This window comes from Lytechinus variegatus, chromosome 1, assembly GCF_018143015.1.
Source record: "Lytechinus variegatus isolate NC3 chromosome 1, Lvar_3.0, whole genome shotgun sequence".
In the NCBI taxonomy this organism is placed as follows: Eukaryota; Metazoa; Echinodermata; class Echinoidea; order Temnopleuroida; family Toxopneustidae; genus Lytechinus; species Lytechinus variegatus.
In genome coordinates this window covers 28,822,316-28,849,653 of record NC_054740.1, presented here as the reverse complement: position 1 = coordinate 28,849,653, position 27,338 = coordinate 28,822,316, and the positions used below count along the sequence as shown (strand labels likewise).

At 35.3% G+C, this 27,338-nt stretch overlaps 1 protein-coding gene across 1 annotated transcript in view; it reads right to left on the bottom strand.

Annotated features, from left to right (window-relative positions):
* LOC121410558 overlaps window positions 1-24,421 on the bottom strand; it is a 113,148-nt gene extending 88,727 nt beyond the window's left edge. Inside the window, exons 1-3 of the mRNA XM_041602729.1 lie at window positions 24,211-24,421; window positions 2,929-3,069; window positions 975-1,120 (exon numbers count right to left, since the gene is read on the bottom strand). Coding sequence (XP_041458663.1) covers window positions 975-1,120; window positions 2,929-2,941 — 159 coding nt within the window. The 5' untranslated portion in view covers window positions 2,942-3,069; window positions 24,211-24,421. The remainder of the gene's footprint in view (window positions 1-974; window positions 1,121-2,928; window positions 3,070-24,210) is intronic.
* Between the last annotated feature and the right edge of the window lie 2,917 nt (window positions 24,422-27,338).

Below are 27,338 nucleotides of genomic sequence, written 5' to 3'. Positions count from 1 at the left end.
ATAATGCGTGAGACTTGGTAGCTCTGGTGTGTCAGGACATCAATCAGAAGGGAGTCTCAAACACTATGCTAGTACAAGCAGTGATGCCAAAGAGAACATGAGCTCTGCTATCGCGACAGCTGTTGATCAAAATAAATCAGCACCAGCGACATCCGATCCTGGGCCTTGTACTAGATCTACAACAGAAATCCCAGAATTTTGTCTGACATCTGGTGGGAAAAGTGAGAGCCAGAAACTCTGTGAATTGCAGCAAATACTGGACAACTTCACAAATAACAGAGAGGTCCTTTCGCAACCAGCTCGGCCAGCATCCAAATAGTCATTCTCATCTGTCAAGCCATCAAGTACAAGCCCCAACCAGTCCTTCAACATCCAAAACTGTGGTGTAAACATTTACAATAAATAACAATCTTTCGCCTTGGTGTATAAATGTTTGAAGTTCAACAATTTCTTATTGACAATTTTTACTGTCCGTAAGAAAACTGGATCTATTTGTGACTTTTGGTTTTAAGGAGTTCTACTTAAAAGACTACCTTTTTTTATTGAAATTAGTTTTAAAGTTAGTCGCCTGGATAAACTTTTCAAGGTCTACTATTGTCAAACTGTTCTGTATGACCCCAACGGATGAGTACTTTGATGATTTGAGATGACAGGATCACATGACATTGACAGGTAAAGCATTTACTCTTCATTTTTCTGGGCCTAATTCAAATATTATGCTTAAGATGAATTATACTTTATTTGGTATATAAAACATATATATTGACTGCTTTAATATTAGAGACATGGTTATTTCCATAGGCTCTTGGGTACCTACAACTTGGTATGACCCCGCGGCGCAAGCGCCTTAGGGTCATAGCAAGTTGTGCGGTCCCCTCGTGCCTATGGAAATAACCATGCCTCTCATCGCGGTCAATATATATCTATAATAGTTCCTTGGCTGGTATGGCCTGAACAGTGGGATGATACCTTACCTTACAAATCCTTGCAATTCTACTCCGGATGGTGTTCAGAGGATACGGTTGGCCTACACTGGAGCTTGCAGACTCCTGCGAATTTTCACGAAACAGGAAGTACACATAATCACCTCGGATAAAAGGCGTTCCCACAAGGTCAGCATCTAAAAGTTATAAAAATATCATGAAAGCTAGCAAGAATTATTCTTGTTTTTATTTCAATCAGTACCCCCCTTTAAAAAAAAAATTATACCCCACCATAGCAAAATACTAAATATCTACGGTATTAAAAATTCATAACTTCTAAGGTCCAATTATTGACCTCTGTGATCTTTGACCTTAAGGCGGTGGGCACGAGGGCATAACAACAGATGGTAAGGGCTGTGTTTATGCAACCTCATAAGCAGGAATCACAACGAGAAATCATGATCATGAAATACAGAGTCAGAGTTTAATAAAAAACACACTCAAATTCTGATTTCTCCCTTAATTCAAGCAAAGCACAATGCACAGTTTGACCCAGGAAGTTTAGATCAACTTCTAAAGGGTGTTTTCATACTGAAGATGAAGTGGAGTTACTCCCGAGTAACTCCGGATGGAGTTGTTACGCTTGTACTGCGGACCATGAAATTATTAAGCAAAATACATGTAGTGTATAATGCTCTTTAGTGGACACTGAGTCTGTGTAGCATCAGGATATTTACGTTTTGGTCATATAAGGGCAATTCAATAGACGTCTGACCCCCTATGTGTGGGACCTTCATGAAATTTTCAATCTCTAATTTCTTGTTCTTTTGACAGTCTTTTATGCTGTCAAGAGGCAATGACTTGGTCAGTTTATGAAGTGAATTAAAAGCTTGAGAAAAATGGGGGTCCGACGTACAAAAAGTTGATTATTTTATGGAATTTCCCACGAGTTGAATTCATGCAATTTGGCTGACAAAATTTAAAAGAATACAAATGTTCATTTACTTGTTCAGTCAGCTAGCTCAATATCTCAGCTGTCCTATGCATAGATGTAGTTTTCAAAAGAAAATTCTGACATTGTCAAGGTGTCTATGTACATGTAGCACTGGGAAATGTCACATTTGGTGGACACTGAGCTGCAAAGTGAGAATTTTAGAATTTTCTTTTGAAAATAGAACTATATGCAAAGCCAATCTAAGGAACATGTATTTAGCTATGGTGCATATATATTGTATCAAGTGTTGGTAAACTTTATAATTGCTATAATTTGACTCTTGGGACCAATGTAAACATCCTGATGCTATAAACTGTTCACTGTACTAGACTGTAAGCCAGACTCAGGTCTACAAACTTTACGGCCGGCCGTGAGGGTGTGATGGTAGGCTGTATTCGCGTACCAGCACTGGTGGTGCATGCATGTGTTGCTGCCAGTGTTGCCAATGCCAGGTACGAGCTAAAAAATCCCCAAAAGACAAAGCCATTAGAAAAATCCCCAAATGTTTCGAATCAGTTTTCAGGAAAAAAAGTCATGGTTATTACCAAAAACTAGTTTAAGCATGCTTGTTTGTTCACACAGGGCAGATTTTTTTTATTGTTTTATTAAAAGAAAAAAAGATTTTAGTACAATAAAGCCCAGTTTGGCAACAAAGCCACTATATCATTAGTTCATTTCAGTGTAGGTACTAATCATAGAGTTTTATATTGATGTGTAACATGTACATGTACTGCAAATACTAGTATTGCATGGGCATTAGACTAGTGGTTAGGTTAATACGGGTAACGTTTACTCTGTGATCCAAATTGAACTATGTATGAGTGATGTTTGAAAATATTGAGTACCCACACAATTTTGGGGAAATTTATGCATATATGGAAACTGGGTGCATTAGCGCCAAAATAACCCGGCTCATACCGGACTTATTGCCAAGTCACGAGCCCCGAGTCCGAACAGAGACCAAGTCATGAACCCTCAAGTCACACATCATTGGTAGAGAGAAATACCTACCTTGAGCAATCATTTTTTGAGAATTTTCTCTTGTTTTGATTACATTAGATATCTCTCCTTCCTCTGAGATTGATGCTATGCCGATTTCTGATTCTACACTTCCTGAGTCACGCTTTGTGTGCCCAAAATAGATTTTTCCACCTGCAGGTTGGGGAAAATAAAAATTCATAACATTATCTACATTTATATCATTCAAGAGATCGTCAATCTTAGAATACACAGTGAGCCACTGCAGTTTTTTCGCCGTTTTGTGTGTTGTACAGCCTATAGGAAATTCAAAGTTGCAGTTTTTTCGCCGTTTTGAAACGGCTAGAAAAGGGCGAAGAAAGGGAGAATTTTTTGAGAAAAAAACGGCCAAAAAACGGCTACATTAGGTTTCCTACGTGAACCTTGAATTATTATGGAGTGCGATCATTGTTCAATATAGGCGGAGCTATTTATTTCCCCAAGAAAACGGCGAATGTTAAGGACGAGGATCCTGTAAGAGGAATGAAGATATTGAGAGAAAACGGCAAATAAATGGAGAGAAAAGGGCGAGAAAACGGAGACAAAAGGGCGAATGGGTAGTAAGGCATGCGTTACATAAAAGAGAGAGAAAAGGGCGAGAAAACGGCGAGAAAACGGAGACAAAAGGGCATATGGGTAGTAAGACGTGCAGTGCATAAACGGAGAAAAAAGGGTGAATGGGTCCGAAGGAGTGCATTGCATGAAACAGAGAGAAAATGGCGGGAAAACAGAGAAAAAAAGGCGAAAAAGCAGAGAAAAAGGGCGGATGAGAAAAAGCGACTAGAAAACGTAGAATATATACAAATAAATGTATTTGCAATAATTCTATAAACTTAAAGATTTTCTTAAGAACTCCTTTTGGAAATAAGCTCTAGTTTGTATGGGTAATATTTGATAATAATTCTCATTTCATTCATTTGAAAAAACTGTTTTTTTACTTTCTGTGGGGGGGGGTACGCCTTCTTTCATAAATTTTAATTACATATTGTAAAGGCCTACATTTATTGTTTTATTTCAATTTTTTATATTTCATGTGGAATTTGATAAAATGTCAATCAGATGAAAGTAAAATATAATTGAATTGGATTGAAACTTCTTTGAATACTTTATTCTTTACTCTTATTTTCCCTTCTTCATGGGCGGTAACCGGGAGATGCATCCCTCCCTTTTTGGAAAAGGGAGCTTGATATCGAATCCCCCTCTACGATTTGTGGTCTATTATGATGGAGAACAATAAATCATTCAAAGTCGAATAAAGTTAAAGAACTTAAATTTGCCCTATATTCACTAAAAAAATGCAAAATTTCTCGCGTGGTCGCTCCACACGCTCCATCTAATCTTATAATTAACCCTATCTAGGCCAGGGTATTAAGTTGGGATTTTATATGGCCGATGGGGTTGGGGGGGGGCTCCCATGCCCCTCTCCCCTAAGACCTCGGCCATTGACCGCGCGATCACGCCGAATATTGGCACGCAGATTGCCTGGGACATAATCTACAAAATTGTATCGTAATTTATTTCATGCAAATCGCTATTTATGTAATTATGCCAATTCATGTGCAATTATGTATTGTGCAAAATCATACTTTTCCCTCTAACTCCCTTAATAAAGCTCAGAATGTTCTATTTTTGGTATAAGAACTCTTTGTGTACACAAACAAAATTGCGATATCAGATCAAATAGTCTTAACGGATGTTTTCGACCCACTGTAAGAGAAATGTGACTGGGCCATTGATCATGTAAGTAGTATCCAAAATAAATATATAAACCACTTCGATATACTTTAATTATTTGGGGGAGGCATACATCAGCCTCCATGATGACATGAGCTGGTTCTCGATTGAACATTGGTCAAAACTGTCTTTTATAGTGTTAAAGACCCTAATGCACTTGAGCTACTTCGTTTTATTTAGGAAAGATAACTCTTACAATGTATAACAGAAGCTTTGGAGTGAATACCCTAGCTGTAGCGACTTGAATGGGGTCGATTAATTACACCGTCTCGCACGTTTTGTGAACAATGGAAGGTGTGAATGAAGGTGTGAAAATTGCAGTATAAACACCTAACAATAGGAAGAATCTGTTTCAACTTAAGTTACGCAATGATCTCTTGTGATCTCTCGTTGTGTTTCTTCAACCCGGATGAATCCCCCAAACCCTATTGTCCAATCACGGACCTACTGCAATAGTCAGCGTTTGGTCAAGCTTTCGATCTGTAAGAAGATCTTTGTCAGGACTGTATGAATAAAAGCAATACATGTATTATTAATACAATAATATATGAATTAGAAGAAGAATGGCGAGAGTAGAACAACAATTTCTTAAGTAAAACTTGTATTATTAATGACGAAGAACAACAGTTACAACAAAAACATTGACTTTTGTATGTAGCCTACTGATAAGTGAAAGCCAGTATACAGAGCGTACCAAAAAAAAACGGGACAGATTTGAAAAGTCTATAAAATTTTTGTTTCAAATTATGATCTCTATATTTTGGTGTCAATAGGTGCTCTGAAGTCTTATCCTTCAAATGCCATTACAATAATTTAGCTTCGTTCATGCTTGAGCAAAAACGGAATGTTTTTGTCTGGGGTTAAAAAGGAGGCTTGTGCCAAAATGGCATAAAATGATAAATATGATGGTCAGACTTCTTGCTAATCAGCAGAATTCCTCTTAACCTTTTCATTATCTTTGCCATAATTTTCGAATTATCCGGTCAAAATTTATTTCCAAATCTATTTATTTGCTTGAATATTTCTGTTGTTGTTCCGTTCTAGTTACGTTCTCTTTTAACTTTGAATATTCCTTCTTTGCAAGAACAATTTTTTTAAAAGCCAAAGTATGGAGAGCGTGTTTTTTTTTTCTTCAAATCCTTTCATTGTATGCTACAAAGGTTATGGTGCCTTTGAACAGTGGCATACTGATGGTTGGGGGCTCGGGGTGCTCCCCCACCAAATACATGTAAAAAAATCATGACCAAGAAAAACCTAACAGAAAATGAAATATGATATCATTGTCTGAATATTATGTCAAAATCACGAAATTTGATATTTAAAATAAGTGGAAATTTTTTGCTTGCTCACTTCACAACTTTTAATACATTTTACCCGATCTGCCATATCTTGCTCCTTCAAAATTGACTCAATACACCATTGCCATTAAAAGACATGAATCCTTTCCTATTTGTCCTGTCAAGAACATAATTAAACTTGATGAAGGATTCAATAATACCTTGAAAATAGGACTCATGTCTTTTACAGGTATACCATAACATAATTTGTTTCACTTAATAAAAGGATATGAATAATTACAAATTCTCCCAATTAATAATGCAAACCTTCTTACTTGGGTTGACAAAAAGTCTTATCTTACTTATGAAGGAAAATTTAAACTATGGTAAAAGAAGTTTAAATGAAAAACAAATAATTCAGGTATTATAAATGAATTTGTAAATGAAATTTGACAGCATAATTCGAAAATTATGGCAAATATAATGAAAAGATTAAGAGTCTGCTGATTAGCCAAAAGTCTAATCATCAAACTTCTCATTTCTGCCATTTGGGCGCAAGCCTCTTTTTGAATCCCCCCAAAAACGTCCAGTGTTCGCCCAAGCATGAACAAAATTATTATTTTTTAATGGCATTTGAAAGATAAGACCTAATAGCATATATTAAGATCAAAATAAAGATATAATATTTTGAAACAATTTTTTTTTGCTCGCTCACAACTTTTTTTTTAAATTTTGCCCGATGTGCCATATTTAGCCCCTTCAAAGTTTTTGGCTCATTACGCCACTGATATGTTTCATCACACTTATCTGCAAATGTTGACATACTAAACGTTGTGAGCGAGGAAGCCTCCAAAACATTTTGATATTTTCATTTTAAAAAGATCAAATTTTGTAGAGTAGGTTTTGACATGAAAGTATTTAGAAAATGATATATTTCACCTTTTCTTTTCTTTCCTTTTTTTAGTCGTCATAAGTAGGGAAAGCGACCTATGCCCCCTCCCCCATATGTACACTTCTATACCAATAGCCTTTTAATATTATGTTGTTGCTACTTGCTATTATTTGATGAAATTTTTTTATAGAAACAACTCGCTCAGAAAATTATTAAACACAGCCTTTCTGAAAAGATCCCCCAGTTGTCCCGAGAAGATGTGTTTATTTGACTCCCCTCCCTCAACCCACCCTTTCGAGAAAAGCTATCCTTGTTTTCTCGAAAGGGTGCGGCCATTCCCACTTCGCAAACGATCTTAACCCGTTCGCGACGGCATAGTAGAATAAGTTCTAACACCCCAAACGAGATTGATCAGCCGACCATGTCAAGTTCGAACAGCTCCATTGTTCCGTGCGTGCGAGCTGGATCGTTGATTACAAAAGCGTGTGTACGATCCACGATGAGTGAATTAATCGATCGATAGTTTTCGCTCATGCGTAGTTCATTTCCTGTTTTGGCTGCACGGAGTTCAGAGCTCACCTGTCGCTCAAGTGCTATAATTATGTCTGCACAGAGTGACTTCTTTGAGAATGTATTGTTTGTGATGTGGGTTTTGAAGTTCTTCTTAGACTTCTTCTTTTTCGATATTACTATTATCATAATATTATCATTCTCCCTTCCTTTCTTCTTCCTTTTCTTCTTTTTCGATCTTATTATTATCAAAATTATTATTCTCATTTCTTTTCTTCTCATATTCTTCTTTTTCGATATTCTTCTTATCTTATCATCCTCATTTCCTTTCTTCTTCTGTTCGATCTCTGTCTCATCTTTTTGTTCTATACTTCCTATTTATAGACCCCCCCCTTCTCCCTTGATATAGTCTTGCTTTGTTTCCTCTTGCAAATGAAATCCTCCTTTTTTTCCTTTTTCTTTGTTATAATGCTCCCTTTTCCTTTTCTCCTCCTTCTTCTTCACTGATAATTGTGTAATCCTACACCTCCTCCATCTAAGTTTTCTCTTTCTATTTCCCCTCTTTTTATTCTTGTTATGATTTTGCTTGTGCTTCTTCTTTTTCGTTTTTTTTCTTCGTCGTCTTATCTTCTCTTACCTACTCTCATTATTCTTTTACTCCCGTCATCCTATTTTGCTTTATTTTGTTCTCTGTTGTTCTCTTCTTGCAAAATGAAAAAAAAATGAAGAATATGATATTTCTTTTTAAAATTATGTCTGCCAAAACATGAATCTTCAAAGTATCTTTATATGCATACAAGTAATACTTTCTGAACAAGAAATCATAATCTTCCCGATAGGGAGCAGTTCTTACCAATCCACAAATTTGCAAGGTGGTATACGACAATTATTATGAAGATTATTGATCATTTATCATCCAATTATTTAAGTTAGCCCACCCCATCCCCCATGATCACCATTATCTTCTCCCTTCATCTTTTTTTCAGTTTCGTCTGCTTTTTTAATTTTATCTGTTTCTTTGTTTTATCATTATTATATTCATAATTTTAATCATTGTTATCATTATCAATATTATTATTATTATTATTATTATCTGATTGTTATATTTTCTTTTATTATTTGTTATTATCATTGTTAGTGTTGATAGTCATGTTTATAATTGTTATCATTGATATTATGTAAACATTTGAATATTTTACATGTAAAGAATAAAAGAATTTAGTTAAATTTGATTGAAAAATATTGTTAGTGTCATGTTTGTTTGGTGCAGCCCGAAAGAAGAATCAGTTTCGCTGAATGCCATCCCCTCTACCCTCTCTAATCCCCTTATCTCTAGTCAACCTCTACTTATATTCTCTCTCTCCTCTATTTTCCCTTTACTTTTTTCCATTCTATTCAATCAGTAGCTTACGCAGGGGGGGTAGGGTTCAATTTCATACGAGACGCTTTTAATCAGAAAAAAAATATGCTACAACACTGCGCAGACAAGTGGGATATGCTCTCCCTCTCTTCTTCATCTCCTGTTCCGTGCCCCCGGCCCTCTATTTTTTCCCTTCTTAGTTATTATCTCGTCATCACAGAAATATGTCCAAACCAGGCCCTCCAAGCCCAACCCATAATAAAAATAGAACCTATATTAGGATAGGTGTGCAGCATATTCGGCCCATAATCAATTTCAAATGATGTCTAGATTTTACGTCGTCGAGAAATGTTCAACAAAAACCTCCAAATTATTTCCTCAATTCAAAATCCAACGGAGATGTTGCCATGTATTTTTGTAAAAAAAAAAATATTATGTATCACATGATTCTAGTAATTAAATTTGTATTATAAACAAGACATTCTGCCTTTCTTTCATTATCCAAGAATATACAATAAGTCCCTGCAATCCGTTTTTATTAATTGTGAACTTACTCAATTCTCAGTTTATTTCACTAGTTTAGAACGTGTGTGGTTATTTTCTTGACATTTATGTGCAAAGGATTTAATGATCAACAAATGATTAGTAATGCATGGAAAAATGCAAGAAAAAATAACATAAGTATATGTTGGACAATTTAAAATGGAAAAAAAATGAGCGTGACCAGAAAGATATTTTCGGTTTTGCTGGTAATCTATTTGTTAGAGATCGGCGGTGAACCAAGGAATTCTCAGTGGAGGGGACTATAAATGCGCTACTTTGTCTTTACTTTTTTTCTGACAAGCAAAGGGGGGAGGAAATAGAGGTCAGCAATGAAATCGCAACCGGACAATTCCATTGTAAATGTTCACTTTAGAGAAAAGATGAAGTTTCAGATTTCACTTAAGCAGTCAAATTTTCTTAAAAAGTAATCTATAAAGTACAAATTTCCAATGGAATAATCGCAATATTGATAAAATTTTGTATTTTTTTTCCATCATCAAAAAAAATAGAATAGTAAATAGCAAAATGTAAAAAATGTGGCTATTTTTAAACAAATCATCTTTCCTGTCTCTACTAAAAGCAAACAAGGTCCCAGAGGTCTCTTTTAACTTTTGAATAGTTGATTAATGTTTAAATCAACAGAAAATCATCGTTCAATTTTATGCCATTCATCAATTTTAGAGAAATCTGTCTTCAGATTTGTGTGATTTCTTTTACATTATCAGTGTCATGTCCGTTACGTTTTTCACTTAAAGTTTTCATAGCTTACAGGAAATTCCTTTAAAGGTACTGCAGATTCAGATTCTATGTTAGAACTAAACCCCCTACCATGTGTAGCAATCATTATCCCTTACCACTTCCCATTTTCATAAAAATGGCGGAACGGACATGACGCCTTATAGATGACAAAAGGCAGCATTCACAAAAACAAAATATTTGGCCCAGTGTCACAGACTGAGGTCAGTCTCAATTGCTTGAGGACAACCGGATGTAATAACTCCTAGAATCTGCCTGTCATTCAAGCCATTTTTAGAAGTTAGTGAATGATGAAAGTTCAGCTCTTGTTCTGGTATATTTTTCTGAGAATTAACGGTATGCCACATAATATTAGGAAAGATGCAGCTAGATCTGGCAACATACTTAGATCACAATCTGCATCATTTGTGTTTGAACAATACAATTGATTATCTTAGGTGTTTGCACTGTCAGTTTGGAGCATGATAAAACTTCAACTTGTGAATTCATGAGATCATTGATGATATATGTTTTGCTTCAACCGCCTTCAAACTATCTGACTTTCACCAACCTCTACTTCTTCAGTGATGGCACAGGCTCACATTAAAAAAACGAGTTTGTATTCAGAATCAGATATCTGTGTTCCATGGCGTAGGTCTATGAATCCATGAACCTACAGTGGCATTTCTTTGCAATATCACAAAGCAAAGGGGCTGTGGAAGGAATGTGGCGCAATTAATAAATTATGTCATCATAGTATTTTGGTCAGCCATAATCACGATTTGAATGATGTATCTTCATTTGTACACAAGCAGCGCGGACAATGCAACAAAATTAGATACACTTACAGCCACATTTGTCAGCAAGTAAGATCGTAAGATTTAGAACATCCAAGATTTGAAAGGATGATTACATGTATACTCAGGATGATGTTTAATTCGAATGAAAAATAATTTCAGAAGCAATTTACAAACATTCCGATTGCCTTTCAACTCATACATAATCGATGATGAAAGACTGGTTTCCAGGAATTGCTATTACAAATTTTGAAATACTTTTTAATGTTATTTTTTTTTAATCTGAAAACTGACATTAATACTACTACATATTCTTTATCAAAAAATACATTTCATAATATGTTCATCGTGGATGTATACAGGTCTGGTACATTTGTTTTCTTCTCACAAAAAATGAGATTTGGTCTTCTCAGTGTGCCGTAGTGGTACGATAAACATTGTATTCTATATAAAAATATCATGTAGGCTATAGCTATTAAATTAATGATACCTGCCAATAATATTGACATATTTTTCTTAAAAATGTTTAAAGGTACTTTGCTGTTACATAATTACATTCATTATTCATATTTCTTTCATTTTGAAACAAAGAAGTGCTAATGAAGTTCACTTCGTAAGGGTGTCATGTCCGTTACGCTAGTGTATATTATCAAATAGTAAGCCATGCATAAAAAATAATCTTTACTATCAACTTTTTCTCTTTTAATTAGGTGTAGAGGATGGTAGTAACTGGAAAATACTCTCTATCTGTTCTTAACTGGTGTAAAAGAATTTTTTCTAAATATTTATTTTGTTTTATAAATATTGTATGAAAAGCCCCCCTCTTAAATTGCAAAATAATGGGAGATATTACAGATGACCAGTTATAATGTGTGTCTCTCACCTCTTAGTATCCCGTAATTAGTAACCATCTGGAATGAAATTATTGGAAATGGTTTTTTGACTGATTTGAGTAGATATGGGTGTCAACATTTACCAAAAAAAAGTTAGGAGGAATACGGGTTGGGGAAAGTGCTTTTTTTCAAGGTCAAAGGTCAATGACCTTTTCATATATACTGTATAATGGTATCTCTGAGATGGAAAGGTGCAGGTTGGTGATAATGGTGTCAAAATGCACAAATTCTTACCACAATATCAAATAAAATGATATTAAGTACCAAGAATGCACATTAAACGAAAACTTTCAAGGTCAAAGCCTTTCAAAGGTCATTGACCTTTTTTACATTATATACCATATACGATATAATGGTATCTCTGAGATGAAAAGGCGCAGGTTGATGATCTTGGTGTCAAAATGCACGGATTCTTACAAGAAGATCAAATAAAATAAAAATCAAGTACATTCAGTGCTCATTCACCAATGAAATTCAAGGTCAAAACCTTTCAAATGTCAATGACCTTTTTTACATTATATACCATATACGGTATAATGGTATCTCTGAGATGAAAAGGCGCAGGTTAGTGATCTTGGTGTCAAAATGCAGAGTTTCTTACAGGAAGATCAAATAAAATGAAAATAAGTACCCAGAGTGCATATTAATCCATAAAGTTCAATGTCAAAGGTCAATGACCTTTTTACATAGGTTATATATATCGTATAATGGTATCTCTGAGATAAAACGCTGCATGTTGGTGATTTTGGTGTGAAAAAGTAATTTTTGCAAGAAGATAAAAAGGCACAAAATAATATTAAAGAATTATCCTTCACCTTTGATATCCAATGTCAATGGTCAAAAGTTAATAAATATTGATATATCCATTCATGATTCCCCCAAAAAGAAATTAATCCATTATATTCACAGTTTTTGTGAATAATAGAAAGAAAAATAGCCATTTGTAATGAAAACTTGGATGTTTAATAATTTCACTTTGAAATAAGGATAAATAATGGCCATGAAAAATATATTTAGGGGTTAGAGGTCAATGAACTATGTCAAAAACGGCTGGAAATTTAAGTAAATATGTCGATAACTTGATTGTGGCATGTAGGTATATAGTGATTCTGATGGGAAAAAGACTCACCAGCGTGGAAAATGAACAGAAATTTAATAGATGATTCCTGGACCAATGATGATGTCAAAATACAAGTTCGAGGTGAAATTTAAATCAAATAGCACTCTTTAATATACTTTAGCAATGCATTGCCAAAAGTGTAAAAAAAATCATTTACGATATAATTTGAAATGGTGAAGTTGTCTAAAGTAGCAGCATTTAGATAAGCATTTTCTAAATCTAAATCAAGGTACTAATTTCTCTGTAGCAATATTTCACTAACCTCAAATGCTACAATCAATACTATAACTGAAGGTGGTGTCACACCTTGGCGTTTTAGACAGCGTATGCCCGACGTATCAAAATTTCTCTAAAACGTCGGCATACGCTGAACTTTGTTTTTTTTTTCAACTCTGGGCGTATACTTAGCGTATTCATAACGAGTTGGACGTATACATAACGTATTAGTAACTTATATCGAATGCTTCGTTAACTTATAAGTAACGTATTCCAACGAATGCTTAGCGTATTGCTGGCGTACACAACTTATGCCCTACAATAGCCTAACTTACGCATAGCGCGCGGCAGCGTATCGCTGACGAACACGTGTCGTAGCCTATAAAAAGGCTGCCGCTCGACTATTCAAATCATAACCGCATGATACATCACCGTATCAACACCACCGCCATGCCGAAGAAAACTCCTGTGAACCCCACCTTTATATACCAATTCCTATAAACGTTGTCAATACGCCATTATACGGTAGCTGTAAGTTATAAACACGTTCAGTAAGTTTTGTGGTCGTCCGAGCACGTCTTCATACGTCTCCATACGTTGGAGTTAAGTTACACATACGTTCAAAGCACGTTACTCATGGGTTAGAAGTAAGTTTTAGGGTACGCTGGACATTATCTCGACGTACATCGACTTATGAGTAACTTACGAGTAACGTGTGTCAACGTGTATCAACGATCACGTAACATGCCTACAACTTATGACCCGCGTGTGCGGGACGTATGAGCCATACGCTGGCTTACGTCGAAAAATTCTGTGCTTGCCGTAAATTTTATGGGTGAATGTGCATTCTAGGTACTTAATTTTATTTCATTTGGTCTTCTGGTCAGAATATGTGCATTTTGACACCATGATCACCAACCTGTGCCTTTTCATCTCATAGATACCATTATACAGTATGGTAAATATAATGTAAAAAGGTCATTGACCTTTTAAAACCTTTGACCCTAAATTTCGTCGGTGAATATCAATTCTAAGTACTTGAATTCATTCTATTTTATCTTCTTGTAAGAATCTGTACATTTTGACACCATGATCGCCAGCCTGTACCTTATCATCTCAGAGATACCATTATGCAGTATAGTATATAATGTAAAAAAGGTCATTGACCTTTGAAAGGCTTTGACCTTAATTTCATCGGTGAATGTGCATTCTAGGTACTTAATTTTATTCTATATTCTGGTAAGAATTTGTGCATTTTGAAATCATTATCACCAACCTGCACCTTTCCATCTCAGAGATACCATTATACAGTATATATGAAAATGTCATTGACCTTTGACCTTGAAAAAAAGCACTTTCCCCAACCCGTATTCATCCTAACTTTTTTTGGTAAATGTTGACACCCATACCTACTCAAATCAGTCAAAAAACCATTTCCAATAATTTTATTCCAGATTGGCTACTTTGGGGTCTAATTTAGGGATACTATCCAGCCTTAACATGTAAACAATTAGACTAGTACCATATCTTGTAATTAAATAATTATATTCGCTTACAAAAAGTGGACGAAAGTGTCATGTCCGTTTAATACGCTACATTTTGGGCTATGAATACAGAACGCACTGCAAAACTGTTGTTAAACACCATTTTATGGATAGAGCATGACCTTAAGGTTAAATTAACACCAATGTCAGGTGCATGCAATCTAAGAATTCACAGGAATTTTGATAAGCATTATTTCCTGCGTTCAGTTTGTTTTAATATACAATTTCGTCAAGATGAAGAAGGACTCTGAAAACAATAACCTGCATTGCCAAAGTAAAATTCTAAAATGTCGTAAGTGTATATAATTTCTCACCCGGTACATTCACCTTTACAGAATTTCGATGTATTAAAATAATTCTTATGTTTTATTTCTCCCCTTCCTTTTTCCTTGTAGCCAACAATCCATAAGAGCTCCGATGGAAATACAAATATAACGAGTTAATTAGAGAACTGTAAGAGGAAGAGCGTGCTTCAAAAGAGATACATAGAAAGGCCATTCTCGCCTGCCTAAATATCATATTCCAGCTCATATTGACTGATACTTATCTCTAAATAGTTAATTGTCTTTATTAAATAGTTAATTGTCTTTATTAATTAATTCATGTACTGATTGCTTTATCTCATATTTATGTTTATTAAACTTGAGCGTCTGTTATATTCTATGGAGTACGGCCAAAAATGAAACAAATAACCGAATGGACGTATATGGAATCACAATATGCTTTATGCCGTTTTTCTCGCACCCTTCTAACAATCAATTAGAAAAAAAATAAAACATGCCGCATGATGATAATGATTAATAATTCAATATCCACTAAACATTGTGATCAAGGCGCTCTACTTATTTATTACCCGGCTTACATCATTTGTTCCGTGAAAAGCATTATAGGCCTGTTTGCAGACATAAACATAGATATTTTATTTCAATATATTCTGCTTATCATTCCCTCTATCTTCTCGAATGATATATCCATGGAATGCATATTTACTCCATGCTCTGGATTCCTATCGCATCACATTTTTTATATGCAGGTCAAACCAAACCACGATAACATGCATCAGCATAAAATCAATTGGGGAAACCTTAGATTTTTCGAAAATTCATATAATGAGATTATATAGATAAAACATGCTTCATATACTTTGGACATCGTAAATAACACATATTAGTCTTCATTAGCATGATTATGCCTATGTCACGGTGTTTATCACTCTTTGGTGTTAAACCAAACTGACAAAGGGTGAATTCATCCATACATCCTTCCCTTTCAAGTCACTCTTTTACATTGTTAATAAGTGGCAACTTTATTGATCTTCGCTGGATGCCCTTTTGTCATTTTCAAAGGAAAGGGGGCCATGCCTCCATCAATTACCCCATCCGTATCGTTAGAACAAAATAGAGTGTATGTACGATCCGAAGTATTCTCAATAGCCAGCTATATACACTTTTGTTTAGGATTATAGAAATCGATATCAACTTAAAGTCGTGTACTCTCTTCTAGTTTGATCTAGCTTGATCAGTTCATGAAGTTGAATATTATGACAACCATTTTCAAGAGGCAAAATAATGCACCTAAATGAAAGAGGAAAACAAAAATCGATGTGTTATAAACTGAAACCATGATTTTTCTTCTTCCTATATTTTATCAACGGCGCCATTTTGAAACCTCACAAGCAATCTAATATAGTATCGATCGTTTTCGATCTATCGATGATCATATCAGCGCACGCAGCTCTGCGTGCGTTTTGGGTTGCATTTCGCTGCTCCCATTATTTTCCCTCACTTTTATTGATTACGGTATATACGTGGTTCTGCGAAACTGAAAATCATTGAAATCAAGCTTTCATCGCGACAATGCCCACTGTACGCCAACATTGGACTCTCATCGAAGCATAACTTGTTTTATAATGCTTTATAAACTATAGAAACAAAAGGTAAAAACGTATGACTTTCTGGAATGTGTAGATTAATTAATGGACATTGTAATTATAACACAGAAAAGGCAGAAACATAGTATAAAATTGTATTTTTAAAGCCTGCAAATGGATGCGAGTAATAGCCTTTGGGGAACCGACTATATACGGCTCCCGTACATGAATGAGTTTTAGGGAACCGTATATAGCCGGCTCCCGTTGGCAACGGGTTAACAAGCCCAAGAAGACAAAGAAAATAATGCAGTATACATTACAGTATATTGCATACATTTAGCACTTTGCAACATCTTTCCAAAAGAAAAATAATTTTAAAAATTCATATCTGTGAAGTATCAATTTTCTAAAAAATAACAGAATATATCTTTTTTTCAGATATAGACCGATTGAATTCAGCCATTTTTTAAATCTTAATAGTATTTAGTAGGCATTTGTGATTACTTTATGGTGAAAGTTTGATGAATTTTAAGAAAAGGTTTGATATGATTGAAAAAAAAAAGAAGATTGTTTGGTATTATCCATTACCGTACATTACGATAGTATCAATGTTATTCCAAGTTGTCAGCACTCACCTGCGCGTGTGGTACAACATTATTTGCTGATTTGTACTTGTTTAGTCCTATTTTTTATTACTTTTGTGCCTTTGGCCATTTACTAGCAGTTTGTCAAGGCTTTTTCCCCGAGGGAGGTATTTACCCTTATATTAGCCGTTTTGTAGCCATTTCCGCACGGGAGATATTCGCCCTTTATTAGCCGTTTCCACGAGGGAGGTATTCGCCCTTTATTAGCCGTTTCCACGAGGGAGGTATTCGCCCTTTATTAGCCGTTTTCCCGAAGGGAGGTATTCACTATTTTATTCTCATAAAAATCATTGTTGCATACAGTTAGCTTTCCATAGCCGGTACACTTTTTTGTCACCGTTTTTTAGCCGTTTTCTAGCCGTTTCCTTTGGGGAAAAAGGGAAAAAAAGAGAGAAACAAGTGCAATGCCTCTGGCCGTCTCACCTGCATCACGCGATTCAACATAGCAGCAGTGCTGACTTTGAAAACTACTATAACTCGCACAAGATGTTCAGTGATACTTGGTTACTCTTATTTCCACCTTTCATGAACTAGACCAATACACTTTATACAGAGATAGGATGGTAATTCAACAAATACCCCCAATGCGGCCAAAGTTCATTGATCTCACATGACCTTTGACCTTGATCATGTGACCTGAAAATTGCACAGGATATTCAGTGATACTTGATCACTCTTATACCCTTTTCATAAACTTATCCTCCAATTAGCCGCCTAAGAGTAATGCGGATAATTCAATAAAAATTGCGTTCATAAACTCCGAAAATAAGCCGCATTATTTTTACGAGCGCCCGTCCTGAAAAAGGCGGATAATCGCCATGACAACTGGACATGCCCCCTCCGATGCGGTTGTGTTGGAAAAGGGTGACCTTGTGACCGCACCATGGCAATTATCCGCATTATTTGGAAATGCGTTCATAAACTCAAAATCTTATCCCGATGCCGCTATTATGCGGATAATAGCAGCATCAGAGTAATGCCGATAACTCTTGTCCTCCTCCAATTTTACGACCAAATTATGCTGCTATTAGCCGCCTAATTCATGGTAATTGGGTTTATGAAAGGGGTATTATGTCCAAGTTTCAAAAGTCAGATCAATAAACTTGCAAAGTTATGATAGCAATTCAACAGATATCCCCATTATGGCCAAAGTTCATTGACCTTTGACCCTGGTCATGTGACCTAAAATGCGCACAGGATGTTCAGTGATACTTGATTACTCTTATGTCCAAGTTTTATGAACTAGACCAACACACTTTCAAAGTTATGATGGTAATTCAACAAATACCCCCAAATCGGCCAAAGTTCATTGACCCTAAATGACCTTTGACCTTGCTCATGTGACCTGAAACTTGCACAGGATGTTCAGTGATACTTGATTACTATTATGTCCAAGTTTCATGAATCAGATCCAAAAACTTTTAAAGTTTTGATTGTAATTCAACAGATACCCCCAAATCGGCCAAAGTTCATTGACCCTAAATGACCTTGGTCATGGGACGTGAAACTCATGCAGGATGTTTGGTGATACTTGATTAACCTTATGTCCAAGTTTAATGAACTAGGTCCATATATTTTGTAAGTTATGATGACATTTCAAAAACTTAACCTCAGGTTAAGATTTTGATGTTGATTCCCCAACATGGCCTAAGTTCATTGACCCTAAATGACCTTTGACCTTGGTCATGTGACATGAAACTCTATTAGGATGTTCCGTAATACTTGATCAACCTTATGGCCAATTTTCATGAACTAGGTCCATATACTTTCTAAGTTATGATGTCATTTCAAAAACTTAACCTCAGGTTAAGATTTGATGTTGACGCCGCCGCCGTCGGAAAAGCGGTGCATATAGTCTCACTCTGCTATGCAGGTGAGACAAAAATAGTAATAATTACGCCAAGATCGTAGTAGTTGGCAGGTATGTTTTAGTGCTCATATCTGAAAATTAGTATTCCCTATTCATATTGTACATAATAGAGTATACAATAGCCTATGGCAGCCATTTTGAATAGTAGGAAAAAAATATTTTGTCAAAAATTATTTTTTCAGAGAGTATTTCACTCTTGCCGCACAATTTAATGCATTTCATTGAATTGAATTGAATTGAATTTATTTTCATACTTCACAAGATAACAAAATAATAACATAATACAAGAAATACATTTGGTTACATAGAAAAATACAAAGATAATGGCAGTAAATAAAGTGAAATATGAAGGAACCTGCATGAAAAGCAGAGCTTGTAGTGTCTGCAGGTTCCTTAAAGTAATTATGAAGTTCGTAAGGAGATCGGACACTAAAGAATAATTAGACTACAAAGGAAAAGCCAAACATTAGCACAAAATCAAGGGGTAAAGAATTAGAGGAAAAGTGAACAATGTGAAATATAGGAGGGGGATGAGCGAAGAATGAAAAAAATAAATAAATAAAAAACTATACCACATTATACCTTTAAAAAGGTACAAATCAAATATATTACATATATTCAGCCAGTGCGTCTTAACGGTGTCCATAACTGGACAAAAGAAATGATTTCAGTTTACATTTAAACATACTTAGAGATAAACAGCTAGTTATTTCGCTTGGAAGATTATTCCAAAGCCTTGGTCCTTCGAATACAATTGTTCTTTGAGCAAATAACGTACGAGTACGTGGAAGGTGAAATGAGTCCCTTTGGCGGGTAGGGTAAGAATGGATAAGGTTGTTTCTTTGAAACAAGGAAGAAAAAATTTCTGGTAAATCATCTTTTGAGAGTTGAAACATTGCCAATGGGCAGACAACTTAATGGGTAATTTGCGTATTTTGGATGTTCATAGATACTTGATTAGTACTCTTATGGCCAAGTTTCATGAATTAGATCCATAAACTTTTGAAGTTATGATGGTAATTCAACAGATACCCCCATTTAAGGCCGCCAAAGTTCATTGACCTTTGATGCTGGTCATGTGACCTGAAATTTGCACAGGATGTTCAGTGACACTTGGTTACTCTTATGTCCAAGTTTCATGAACTAGGTCCATATATTTTTTAAGTTATGATGACATTTTAAAAACTTAACCTTAGGTTAAGATTTTGATGTTGATTCCCCTAACATTGTTTCATTATTTTTTCAATAAAATTTGTTTGGGACACTTCTAAGATCATAAACAGCACAAAATAAATACAATTACACCAGTAAAACTAAAAATAATCATATATTTATGGTAAATGGTTGAAAACACAATTTGTTTTGACTTTGAACAAAATCTGACATGCACTTACATAATGTTGCTTAATTTCACAATTGCGTACTCTGGTGACGCAAAACTGGCCTCAAAAGTTGTGCAAGACTTGAAAGTAAAAAGTCAGCGAGTGGCACGGTCATATAATTTCGCACAGTAAAATTATTGTGCAAACCATTGATGGGGGGTGGACTTTGCTCTCGGTAATGTGACCTGGGGCCTGTTTCACTAAACAGTACTTAGTGTAATGGGACTTAGTGTCGCTGTGACGCGTCATACACTAAGACGGGTCTTACTGACGTCCTGTTGGTGTGTCAGTTCCACTAAACAGTTCTTTACTAAGTCCTGTGTGCGACGCGTCTTCGACAATAAAACATCTCGATTTTGAGTCTACGAAGCCTAATTTCATGTCCTTCGACCTTGTGTGAAGATAAAAAGTAGTAATTTCCCGCAAGTCAGGTGACCTGAAACTACGGCAGGATGTTCAGTAATACTTGATTACCATATGGCCAAGTTTCATGAACTAGATCCATAAACTTTTCTAAATTATGCTGTCATTTCAAAAACTTAACCTTTGGTTAAGATTTGGTGTTTATGCCACCGTTGCCGTTGCAAAAGCAGCGCCTACATGTAAATGTATAGTCTCACTCAGCTTCGCAGGTGAGACAAAAATGTAATATCAGGTCCCCATCTTACAAAGAGTTAGGATTGATTCAATTAATCGTAACTCTATGGAAATCCATCAATGTCATGATTTTGCTACAGGTAATTACACAATGTCCTTAGTAAACAAAGAGAAGAACAGTGAATTTTCAAGAAAACATTCAATGCATGTATTATGTAAGTGCATGTCAGACAAATTTTGTGTTCAAAGTCAAAACAAATTGTGTTTTCAACCATTTACCATAAATATATGATTATTTTTAGTTTTACTGGTCTAAATGTATTTATTTTGTGCTGTTTATGATCTTAGAAGTGTCCCAAACAAATTTTATTGAAAAAATTCATAGAAAATATTTTAGAACAAACATGCACAACAAATGTTGACATTGCTGGCTTTCCATAGTTGTGATTAATTGGATCAACCGCAACTCTTTGTAAGATGGGGCCCTCATTAATTTCTTATGTATTATAATGTTTTTGCAATTTCCTATGTATTTCTTGTATTTTTTTACCTTTTGTTTTTCATTATTTTTTCAATAAAATTTGTTTGGGACACTTCTAAGATCATAAACAGCACAAAATAAATACAATTAGACCAGTAAAACTAAAAATAATCATATATTTATGGTAAATGGTTGAAAACACAATTTGTTTTGACTTTGAACTAAATCTGACATGCACTTACATAATGTTGCTTAATTTCACAATTGCGTACTCTGGTGACGCAAAACTGGCCTCAAAAGTTGTGCAAGACTTGAAAGTAAAAAGTCAGCGAGTGGCACGGTCATATAATTTCGCACAGTAAAATTAATGTGCAAACCATTGATGGGGGGGTGGACTTTGCTCTCGGTAATGTGACCTGGGGCCTGTTTCACTAAACAGTACTTAGTGTAATGGGACTTAGTGTCGCTGTGACGCGTCATACACTAAGACGGGTCTTACTGACGTCCTGTTGGTGTGTCAGTTCCACTAAACAGTTCTTTACTAAGTCCTGTGTGCGACGCGTCTTCAACAATAAAACGTCTGGATTTTGAGTCTACGAAGCCTAATTTCATGTCCTTCGACCTTGTGTGAAGATAAAAAGTAGTAATTTCCCGCAAGTTTTCGTCTGCGACTAAAAAGTGAAAGGAGGAGGAATTTTGTCACTTTAACATAATTTTGACTACTGTAGGAGGATAATGGGGAAGGTATGGTATTAACCTTTTTCTTAAGACAACATATAGAAGTAAAATATTGAAAGTGAAATGTATGCAGTGGAAGTTGTATTTAATACCTCGACGAAAACAAAAGATTAACCAAAATTTTACCTTTTTGTTTTTTCTCAAGGGAGGAGGGAGGTGTTGAGTACAAAAAATAGTGCTCATTACCCCCACCCCCCCCCCCCCCCTCTCTCTACTATAAACATATTTGGTAGTGTACAGACAGGCAATGACATGATGTTGGGCAATTCATAAAAATAAATTAATAACAATATGCATTTGCCTCAAAAAATTTAGGAAACGCCTAGAAAAAGAAGCAAGGACTTCCAAAGGGTCGAAGTCGAAGCGCTCCTGCATTTTGTGGCCACTAGGAAACATGACATTACACTAAGAACTGTTCCTATGTCTCTTCTCGACGAGACGTGGGCTACGCTCTGTATGCAACTTAGTTAAATGGGTACTAAGTACAGTACGCGTCTTAGTGGTCTTTGTGAAACTCCCACTAAGATGCATCTTACACTAAGTCCTATAACCGGACTTATCGATGCTTAAGACGCATCTTAGCGCTTAGTGATACAGGCCACTGAAACGTGAACAGGATATTCAGGGATACATGTAAATGGTTGCTCTTATGTCTAAGTTTTATGAACTACACTGTAGATTCATAAACCTTTAAATATGATGACATCGCACAAATTCCCCCGACATTACAAAGGTTCGTTGACCCTAAATGACCTTTGACCTTGGTCATGTGGCCTGAAACTTGCGCTGAATATTCAGGGACACTTGCTTTCTCTTATGCCCATGTTTTATGAACTAAATCCAGACACTTTTATAAGTCATGATGAAAATTCCAAAAATACTATTTACCAAAGTTCTTTAACCCTAAAATGACCTTTTACCTTGTTCATGTAAACTGAAACTAGCACAGGATGTTCAGGGATAATTGATTACTCTTATGTCCAAGTTTCATGAACTAGATCCATAGAATTTGTAAGTTTACAATTCCACAAAATACACCCAATATGGCCAAAGTTCATTGACCCTAAGTGACCTTTGACCTTGGTCATATAACTTGAAACTCGAGTAGATTTTCAAAGATACAACATAACCCTCATGTCTAAATTTCATGAACTACGTCCATATACTTTTTGCAAAAAAAACCCTTGGTTAAAATTTCGATATTGATTCCCCCAACATGGTCTCAGTTCATTGACCCTAAAAAGCCTTTGACCTTGATCATGTGACCTAAAACTTAGGCAGGATGTTCAGTAATTCTTGTTTAAACTTATATCCAAGTTTCATGAACTAGGTCTATATACTTTCTAAGTTAGGTATGCTGTCATTTCAAAATCTTAACCTTGGTCAAGATTTCAATGTCGACGACACTGCTGCCGTAAAAAAAGTGGCGCCTATAGGCCAGAGAAAAATTACCTTGAAACTTCATTAACTTAACCCTTATTATTTAAACAGGAAAGGGGTTAATTTAAACCACCTTTAATAACAAATTTCGCTGCTCCGCCACCGCACAAATTTTTATTAACGTGCCGCTTGCTGAATTTTTACTGTCAAGTCTTGTGCATCTTTTGAGACCAAACTTGCGATGCCCGGGTTCACGGTTCCAAAAATTAAGCAATATTTTGTACACACGAGTTGGTCCCAAATATGCTCAAAAACGTGATTACGTGACTGTACAAAGTCATTGCAAATTGTGTTTTTCAACTTAAAATCATAAATGTATGAATATTTTTACTTTGGTTGGTTTAGAAGGATTTATTCTATGTTAATTATGATCGCAAAAGGGTCCCTGACAAAAAATACATAAGAATAAAAAAACAATCAAATACATAGGAAATTAATTATTTTCAGAAATTTTTTGGTATATTTTCATTAAAATGTAAAAATATATTTCATCACCCAAAATTAGCACTCTACTAGCTATATAAATTGAGTACAAGCCAAAAAAATACACACAAAAACAAAATTAGGGCAAATTTCATATGTGCTCATGTCTTGTTTTTAGGCGAGAGAATAATGAAGGCCAATTAAACCTACCTTCATGAAAGAATGATGCATTATCATTCTTTTTATACTGGAACACTGCAGAAGCATCTAAATTCAAAGTTTGGCATGATGAGTAAGGTTCACCTGTGTATGGTAAATCCTGTTCTGGAATATTTTGTTCAAAACTACAATCCAGCTGTGGCAGTCCCTGTGAGCATGCATATTTAACAAAAAAGAATGAAAATAATTGAATTGGACAGCTGGGCCTGTTCCAAAATTGGTAACCATTATGCTCAATTTTATAGCTTGGCTTTGAAAGATAATTGTATAGGATTTTCTAGAAGATTCATATTTACTGTTTCATACAATATGAGATTACAACCAAATTTTCTTCAATTTTCTCAATATCATGCAAATGTGAAAGAATGTCGGACAGAATTCTTCCTCTGATATGAAATGCTCCCATATACAGGTATCAATTTTAATATCTTTGCTGAGAAATCATATGTTGAGAAATATCTCGTCCATCACTTTCAGGCATAGACTGTAATCATAACAGGGGAAATCAATATTTCCTGCAATATAGAAAAGGTAATTAATAATTTTCCATCCAACATGCTTAAATTTTTCAAGAAATTTTATTTGTGAAACAATTTCGTATTTTTTCTTAGTATCAATGACATAATAAGTACAAGTAACATCAATGAATTGGTTGAAAAGCCTTAACATGAATGATTACTTCATGTTTACACCTAAGTCAAAAAATTAGGCTAATATATTTTCCCTCTGAAATGAAAATTGGCATGGGATTGTCAGAGGGAATGTATTAAACATGAAAATCTACTTTAAGGCTGTGGCTCTTGAAGTTCATCATTTTTTTCTGCATAGATCAAAGTAGTACAGACCCACTGTAGTTTCAATACCATTTCAGCATAAAATACTGGACAATCAACTAAGGACACGTCCACCCCAACAAAATCTTGGATAAAAAGAGAAAAATTCAACAAGCATAACACTGAAAATTTCATCAAAATCGGATGTAAAATAAGAAAGTTATGGCATTTTAAAGTTTCGCTTCATTTCACAAAACAGTTATATGCACATCTCGGTTGGTATGCAAATGAGGAACTGATGACATCACTCACTCACTATTTCTTTTGCATTTTATTATATGAAATATTTTTTATTTTCTCGTCATTGTCATGTGAAATGAAGTTTCATTCCTCCCTGAACACGTGGAATTCCATTATTTTATCATTTTGTGCTTCAGGCAAGGAGGTCCTAATCGTCAAATTCGTAAAAATTGAAATATTGCATAATTCAAACAATAAAAAACAAAAGAAATAGTGAGTGACTGACTGACATCATCGACTCTCTCATTTGGATGTAACTGGCTCGTTCATATAACTATTTTGTTAAAAATAAGCGAAACATTGAACTGAACAAGTGGAATGCCTCTGGCCGTCTCAGCTGAATCACGCAGTTCAATATAGCAGCAGTGCTGACCTTGAAAACTACTCTAACTTGCACAAGATGTTCAGTGATACATGGTTACTCTTATGTCCACTTTTTATGAACTAGACCAATAAACTTAGAGATATAATGGTTATTCAACAAAAAAACCCAACATGGCCAAAGTTCATTGACCTTACATCACCTTTGACCTTGATCATGTGACCTGAAACTCGCACAGGATGTTCAGTGATACTTGATTACTCTAATGTCCAAGTTTAACGAACTAGACCAATAAACTTTCAAAGTTATGATGGTAATTCAACAGATACCCCCAATTTGGCCAATGTTCATTGACCTTTGACCTTGGTCATGTGACCTGAAATGCGCACAGGATGTTCAGTGATACTTGATTACTCTAATGTCCAAGTTTAACGAACTAGACCAATAAACTTTCAAAGTTATGATGGTAATTCAACAGATACCCCCAATTCGGCCAAAGTTCATTGACCCTAAATGACCTTTGACCTTGGTCATGTGACATAAAACTCACGTAGGATGTTCAGTGACAATTGATTAACCTTATGTCCAAGTTTCATGAACTAGGTCCATATATTTTCTAAGTTATGATGACATTTCAAAAACTTAACCTCAGGTTAAGTTTTGATGTTGATTCCCCAAAATGGTCTAAGTTCATTGACCCTAAATGACCTTTGACCTTGGTCATGTGACATGAAACTCTAATAGGATGTTCAGTAATACTTGATTAACCTTGTGGCCAAGTTTCATGAACTAGGTCCATATACTTTCTAAGTTATGATGTCATTTCAAAAACTTAACCTCAGGTTAAGATTTGATGTTGATGCTGCCGCCATCGGAAAAGGGGCGCTTATAGTCTCACTCTGCTATGCAGGTGAGACAAAAATCATAACTTTCTTATTTCATATCCGATTTTGATGAAATTTTCAGCATTGCGCTTGTCTGATTTTTCTCTATTGATTCACATCAACATTTTTCTGAGATGGACTTGACCTTTAAATAGAGCACTTGAATACATTTTAAACAAGAACAGCATACATGAAAGTGGAAGATCAAAAACTTACATTTCACGTAGAAATTAATCAGAAGAGAGGCATGCTGAAACCACTCAAAGCAGCTTTATGTACAAAGTCTACTTTCAAAGAGAACGATAACAGTATAGGATTAATCCCACCGCTTTGTATCCAATTGATACTAGCAGTCTATTTTCAGATCATCTAAATGTATAACAAGTGGAATGCCTCTGGCCGTCTCACCTGCATCACGCGGTTCAATATAGCAGCAGTGCTGACTTTTAAAACTACTCTAACTCGCACAAGATGTTCAGTGATACATGATTACTCTTATGTCCACTTTTTATGAACTACATGTAGACCAATAAACTTACAGAGATATGATGGTTATTCAACAAAAACACCCAACATGGCCAAAGTTCATTGACCTTACATGACCTTTGACCTTGATCATGTGACCTGAAACTCGCACAGGATGTTCAGTGATACTTGATTACTGTTATGTCCAAGTTTCATGAATCAGATCCATAAACTGTCAAAGTTATGATGGTAATTCAACAGACACACCCAATTTGGCCAAAGTTCATTGACCTTTTACCTTGGTCATGTGACCTGAAATGTGCACAGGATGTTCAATGATACTTGATTACTCTAATGTCCAAGTTTAACGAACTA